The sequence below is a fragment of the Gigantopelta aegis genome, chromosome 4 (genome assembly GCF_016097555.1).
Source record: "Gigantopelta aegis isolate Gae_Host chromosome 4, Gae_host_genome, whole genome shotgun sequence".
Classification (NCBI taxonomy): Eukaryota; Metazoa; Mollusca; class Gastropoda; order Neomphalida; family Peltospiridae; genus Gigantopelta; species Gigantopelta aegis.
The window spans coordinates 78,113,599-78,121,217 of record NC_054702.1 but is presented as its reverse complement, the minus strand read 5'-3'; the positions used below and the strand labels follow the sequence as shown (position 1 = coordinate 78,121,217).

Below are 7,619 nucleotides of genomic sequence, written 5' to 3'. Positions count from 1 at the left end.
CAAATTAACACAGGATAAGAGTTCAATGAAATATGAGCAGCTGTGATGGCATGTACTCGTGAATCACTGTAAAACAGTGATGATATATCGGGTGTTCGCGAAAGGTGAGCATATCGTGCCCCACTAGTGGCATCCGTCATAAGCACAGCCTATAGACATCCAAGTCCATAGATGAAATGTACAGGATTTTCACCAACAAGTAAATAATGTATCATGTCAACACTTGATTAACGAAGAATCACTCGCTGATGAATCACAGTAATTAACGAATGCGTCCTCTTATCTGTTTGACTAAAATATCTCTGAGCGAGGTCTACAGAAAACAAAAACATGTTTAAATAGAATAATACCTTTCTTATTCTTGATATCAACGTTTCATTAGTAACATATTTTTTATGTCATAATGATTTGAAGTACTTTGGCCACTAATTCACCATTCGACAATAGCTCCTCAGTCATGACATAAAGACGTTCGTGACATGCTTGGACACTTTTATTTCGCAGTTATATTAACAACTATATACACAATTCAAAATGTAATATCTATAAGCATTTAAATACGGAGTTCAGGATGTTAGTACAAACAGCCAGCGCATATCGGTTTAATTTATTCACAGTTAACTCCGTAGATATTAATGACGTCGTCTTCGTTCACCACATACAGCAAACCCTCATCATCCAATGCCAGACTGAGTGGGCTGTCCAGGCCGTCCTGTGTTGTGTTGTGTTGTAGTAGACAGGATCCACTCTTGTCAAACACTGACACTCTGTTCTCGGCCTTCTCCACAGTGTACAGCAGACCATTCTCGTCCACGCAGGCAGCATTGGCTTTCAAAGACGATATTTCTGTACAAACAGTAACAGCGCCATTTTGGAGCGACAACACACGTACTGAGTTATTTCCCCATTCACAGGTGGTTATGTTTCCAAATGTATCCACGCTGATGTTGGCAAGAGGATATGACAGGGATACTGGAAACGCTTCTTGAAGTTGTCCATTCGTATCATACACCTGGAGCTCATTACTCCGTTGATGACCAACAACATAACCACTATTTTTGAAACTGGAAACCGCATGCGGTAAATCCTCTTCTGTCAATAAATGTGTACCGTGTGTGTTCTTAAACACACGCAGTGAATTGTTGACAAGAATATTAACAATATTGCCACATCTTGAGATACGAAAAGGAAAGAAACAGCTAGCAGTGTCTGTAGTAGCATGCCCAGAAGCAGAAATTTGAATCAGTCTGCCATGTGGTTTACTTGTAAGAACTATTGTATGATGAGGCATTTCGATTCTTTTTACTTTAAACTCTCCATAGAACTTGGCAATAAAATAGCGACAGTCTGTACCATCTGGAGTACCTAGTGTTCGCAAATGTTCTAAAGATACCTTTGATTTTTCTTCATCTATTTGAGTTGTGGTTTTCTCACTGGAATTGTTGACACCTGGGGTTGTCCTTTTTGTACGACCCACGGCACATTTTCGCTTAATATTGGTATCAGTCCTGTAATGATTACTACCATCTGATGAGAATGCGTCTAGAAGCAGAAGATGTGATACAACTAAATCGTCCAGTCGAAGGATCTTCTCGTCGTCACACCGTTCAATCAATGCTTCAAAAAATTCCAGACAGTTGCCTGTTAAGGACATTTTGTTTTGTATTATATTGAGTTCTGAATCAACTTGCCTCTCTCTTATAATAGCACGGTCATCCACAACCTTCATAACACTTTCTCTCTGCTGCTCCAGTTTGGCTATTTGTCTTGTTATGCGTTCGTTTATGTCCCGTTTTATCTCAGTCTTAGTTTGCAGAATGCTTTTGCGTTTATTTAAAACATTTTTTTCACGTTTTTTTAATATCCGTAATTTTTCTCTAATTTTGTCCGCTTCGTTTATAAGTGAGCGTTTCCGAATGGTAACTGCCGCGGTGATAGTCAGACACTCGTGACTGCGGTGTTTAGACGAAATGCAAGACACACATACTGTTTTATCACACGTTTCGCAGAAATACTCCAAAACTTTGTCGCTGTGTTTTGGACAGGTTGGCGTATGATTGTTCAAATGTTCTTGGTCTTTTGATTCTCCCTTCATGTCTTCCAGGGGAACCTTCTTGTGTTTCCAAGTCGTGAAGGAGGCATTGTGCCCATCACAACAAACTGGACATAAGTAATCTCCACAATCCAGACAGCGACTATTGGCAGGGGAAGTATTTCCTCTGAGACTACAAGCTGTGCACCTCGCACGCGTGTTTGGGTTTTCTTTCAAGATTCCTGTCAGAGCAGTGACTACGATGTTCGTTTTGAGATCAGACACAGATCCGTGGGGTACAATGACGCGTTCTCTACATTCTGGACACGATATTGAACCAGGCTTATCGGATGTCTTCAAGAGTTTCTCTAAACAAGGGGTGCAATACGTGTGAACACAAGGCAGGATTTTCGGCTGCTCATAAATATTGAAACAAATTTTACACGTGAGGAAATCATCGCGGATCGTAGTCATTAGTGATTTTCTTTGCTTTGACGCCATCTTTATAAATTAACCTGGAATATATTCAAAACAAACAGTGATCAAACTAACTTCTGACTCACCACATGATTATAGGCTTTAACATTCATTTCTAATAACATGTTATTATCCAGATATGGGCTAAATTGCTAAATATAACGTAATTAAGACGAGCACACATATGTGCCGAGGGGCGGGACGTAGCCCAGTGGGAAACCGTTAGTGGGCCCATTGAGCTATTTCTCGTCCGAGCCAGTGCACCACCACTGGTACATCAAAGGCCGTGGTATGTTATATCTTGTCTGTGGGATAGTGCATATAAAAGACCCCATGCTACTAATGAAACATTCTGGCGTGTTTCCTCTATGACTATATATGTCAACATTACCAAATGTTTGACATCGAATAGCCGATTATTAATACCCAACCAAAACAAATGAATTATTTGTAGTTATTTTGCTAAAAACTGGATTTTTAAGATCACTTCGAAATTCGAGGATTGTGGCGAGGCGGGTGCGCATTCTCAGCCCCCTCCCCTGGATCTACGCTTGAACTATAGCCAATGTCACGTAAATATCCGCTGGATTCAGGGCCATATTTAAGTTTAGCTCTCAAGACTGCTCTTTATATATTGATTTTTTCAAGTGAACGTACCTCACATGACAAGACAATTTGTTTTGTTGACAGCAAATAGACGATGACAGAGCAGTCACAGCTTTGGTATTTTCCTGTTCATTTATAAAGAAATAATATGATTTGTTTTATATAAACCATCTTATAATTACTTAATTATTTGCTAAAGAAAATAACTCCGTCAAATAGTTAATGAATTACTGCACCGCAAACAGCTGAACAACAATCCAGAATCTAGTTATGTTCTTTACTGGTCGTCTGACTGCTTAACGACCCGATGCAATATGCTACCTGCATGATTGACGCCGTGGTGTAATACGTCATAATAAAGCAGCGTCATAGTAAGGTAGGCGTAGAAGCTTGTGAAAAATTCAGATTATTTAATCTCACTATACAGATGCTATCAGGGGCGTAAGCTGGGGGTCGGGGTTCGAAAGCCACCCCACCTCCCGCTGAGGCTAAAATACAATTTTTACAGTGCAATATTAGGCTATTCTAGGCCTGTGGGAACAATATCTGGAGTGGGGGCACAATCTTTAGTGAGGGGTAACAGTCTCCAGTGGGGGATGGTGGTGGTGGTGGGGGTGATGGAGGGTGCACAAGCTATATTTTTATCTTTATTTGTGTCGAGTAGGACCAAAACAATTTACACTTTCGTTCTCGACTGGTAAAAGTTCAGCTCAATATTCAGATAACTACAGCACAGTCGTGCAGTAGTGTACATCCAAGCGATATATAAGTGAACAAAAAACCAGCAGGAGATATCGCACACATCACATGTATATATATATATATATATATATATATATGGAGACCTTGTTTAAGACAACTTTCAACAGACCACAATTGGCTATAGTTATTTATAAATAAAAATATGCTTTTATAAAATCGGCGGCGTCTACTTTAGTTTTAAGTGAAACCCGTGGCCAGTTCATCCATCTAACGTCTCGTTATCGTTCGCGAACTATTTAATTTGTTTCCGACGTGGCCATTCGGTGTACCATGAAGCGTATAAACCAGTCTAGCGGTCTGGCTGAACTCAGTCCAGGCTTTTACTTTTTATTTTTTGACGACGGCGAAAAAGCGGGCGCGTTAGATCCCTAGAGCCGCGCCTGGTTGATAATTTATTTTAGATTACAAAAGCAACACTCCAGTTCAAGAATCCTTAGCACAATTCGAGGGATTGGTGGATGGGTCACCGCTCGCCTAATAACAAAACATGAAGATATCACGTGTATACAAATCGCTTAATTACCACTAACTAGGCTCTACAGGCGTTAGATTTCCTTTTGTCTGCTGCACTAAAATAATTCAGTTCTAATATACATTTGTATCCAGAAATCCGTTATCATTACTATTAAATTTCTACCCAAGAAGTTATTATTATTATTATTTTGCTCTGTAGATGGATCACACAGAAAGGGTGGGGGTAGACACAACAATTTGTTGTTGAACATTATTGACTTCTTGGCTTGTCTATAACCCAATTGACTATAGAGAACAAACTCCGCGAGATTTTGAATATTTTGGTGATGCTTGATATCCGGTTAAATGCCAAAGATCCAACCTGACTCTTTTATCTTCAGAATGTGGAATAATAAGATGCTTACCGTGTAATCTAATTAAAATTAGCTCCACTGGTAGACCAATAGAGCTAATTTTAATCAGATTGGCTTAACGTGTTAATTAATATGCCTTTGTACATTTTGTGTTTGCTGATAGCGAATCTGACATCCGTGCACTGGTATTATTTACTTGGACTGACATATCCATGGTCTGCCCAACAAATAGCTTCAAGAGAGTCGCAGGAATTATTTAAAAGGAGTGCACAAAACATTCAGGGCTGTACATAGGCGTACGGGCTCACATTTGTCTTTTCTGTTTTCTTCTTCTTTTTCTTTTTTTCTTCTTTTTTTTTGGGGGGGGTGGGGGGCGTAGATCAGTGGTAAAGCGCTCGCTTGATGCGTGGTCGATTTGGGATCGATCCCCGTCGGTGGGCCCATTCGGCTATTTCTTGCTCCAGCCAGTGCACCACGACTGGTACACCAAAGGCCGTACTATGTGCTATCCTGTCTGTGGGATGGTGCATATAAAATATTCCTTGCTGCTAATCGAAAAGAGTAGTCCATGAAGTGGCGACAGCGGGTTTCCTCCCTCAATATCTGTGTGATCCTTAACCATATGTCCGAGCCATATAACCGGAAATAAAATGTGTTGTTGCGTGCGTCGTTAAATAAAACATTTGTTTTTGTAGAGGAGCAGGCTGATATTTGCCCGAAATAGACGAAAATGTCCAAATCGGGATAACCACATTTATTAAAGAAAGAAAGAAATGTTTTATTTAACGACGCACTCAACACATTTTATTTACGGTTATATGGCGTCAGACATATGGTTAAGGACCACACAGATTTTGAGAGGAAACCCGCTGTCGCCATTACATGGGCTACTCTTCCGATTGGCAGCAAGGGATCTTTTATTTGCGCTTTCCACAGGCAGGATAGCACAAACCATGGCCTTTGTTGAACCAGTTATGGATCACTGGTCGGTGCAAGTGGTTTACACCTACCCATTGAGCCTTGCGGAGCACTCACTCAGGGTTTGGAGTCGGTATCTGGATTAAAAATCCCATGCCTCGACTGGGATCCGAACCCAGTACCTACCAGCCTATAGACCGATGGCCTGCCACGACGCCACCGAGGCCGGTTACATTTATTAAAAGTAGCATTGCTGCCAAACAGCTATATAGGGTTGTAAATGAATCACTAAGCATTTTTATATGGATTACAACTAATATTGTGAGCAGAATGGTTGAAATACATTGTAAAAAGGTTTTAGACAAGCTAATTTTTCTCGAATATCTCTATCGGTTTTGCCCGAATTTGAGGTAAGACGTGTTTGTTTCGCTTTCGTGTGCTCGACTTGGGGGGTCCTTCATTTCGTTGTTTTTGTCAGCGAAATGAAGTTTTCTACTGGGATGTATGCAACCCATGAAATACAAGATATTGGTCGTTAAAGACTGTTGTTACAGACTAGCACTGTGGCTTCTCTACTGCAACATTCCCATTCAATTCATTACATTTTGGATGGACATTGTTTTTATATCAATGATTATAACAAACAGTTGAACAATTACTTCAAAAAGAACCGTATCGTTACATTTATTAATTCGGTTTAGCAAAAAGTAAAGTAAAGTTTGTTTTATTTAACGACGCCACTAGAGCACATTGATTTTTTTAGCTTATCATCGGCTATTGGACGTCAAACATATGGTCATTCTGTCACTGGTTTTTTTAAAGAGGAAACCCGCTGTCGCCACATAGGCTACTCTTTTACGACAGGCAGCAAGGAATCTTTTATTTGCGCTTCCCACAGGCAGGATAGCACAAACCATGGCCTTTGTTGAACCAGTTATGGATCACTGGTCGGTGCAAGTGGTCTACACCTACCCAGTGAGCCTTGCGGAGCACTCACTCAGGGTTTGGAGTCGGTATCTGGATTAAAATCCGTTTAACAGATTACAATTGTAGTTGCTCTCTTGTAGTTGCTTGTGTAGAATTGGTAGAAAATACTGTAAAGAAGGAAGGAAAGAAAGAAATGTTTTATTTAACGATGCATTCAACACATTTTTATTTTACGGTTATATGGCGTCAGACATATGGTTAAGGACCACCCAAATATTGAGAGAAAACCCGCTGTCGCCACTTCATGGGCTACGTATATATGGGCTATATATATATATATATATATATATATATATATATATATATATATATATATATATATATATATATATACATATATACTTAAATATTTATTAATTGCACTTGTGGATCAGATCATCGACTGTTATATTGTCTTATTCAGATGTTATATCATGTTTCATAAATGACTGTGCCTAAGGGGTCTATCAAAAACGTATTAATGCAACGAATACCACAGTTATTACATTTTCTTTTACGAGTGATGAATATTTTAAATCTAATCACTTTGCTTATCGTTAAATGTTATTTCTAGGAAAATTACCATTGATATGTAGTGCTCAGTTATGCCTTGATAGTTGGCCGATAAGACTAATATAATGGATTTAAGATGGCATTTATACAGTGTATATCAATGAAATAGTCCACGGACATATCAGAAAGAAAGTATCAGACAGACCCCCGTAGTCTATTTTCACAGGCGCGTGTGCAAGACTTTATGCTGGGAGGGAGGGGGTGTTAGATTGTGTGAGATATGTTTCTAACTGGTGAGGGATCGAAACATGATATCCCAGAAAATACATTTTGAAAAGAAAATTTTTTTGTTTGTTCTTCGGTACTTGTCACAAAATGGGAAGACCACATAAATACACTTCTCGTTTCACAGCTCGTGATCATTGTGCGTCACACTACTGGCCTTCGGGTCCTGGTTGGAGTTTCTAGGTGTTTGATTAGTACCAGTCGATGTTTCTATCCCCCAACCCTCCTCCAAT

At 39.6% G+C, this 7,619-nt stretch overlaps 1 protein-coding gene across 1 annotated transcript; it reads right to left on the bottom strand.

Moving 5' to 3' along the window:
• Nucleotides 1–475: 475 nt before the first annotated feature.
• On the bottom strand, nucleotides 476–3,459 carry LOC121371154 (tripartite motif-containing protein 45-like). Its single transcript, XM_041496826.1, has 2 exons — nucleotides 3,167–3,459; nucleotides 476–2,547 (listed from the first exon to the last, which is right to left on the bottom strand). Exon 2 carries the CDS (start codon nucleotides 2,531–2,533, stop codon nucleotides 608–610), a length of 1,926 nt encoding a protein of 641 aa, XP_041352760.1. The 5' UTR covers nucleotides 2,534–2,547; nucleotides 3,167–3,459; the 3' UTR covers nucleotides 476–607.
• Nucleotides 3,460–7,619: the final 4,160 nt, after the last annotated feature.

Bases quoted from the DNA above. Each gene is read 5' to 3' on its own strand.
- LOC121371154 (XM_041496826.1), bottom strand. From the start codon at position 2,533: ATGGCGTCAAAGCAAAGAAAATCACTAATGACTACGATCCGCGATGAT.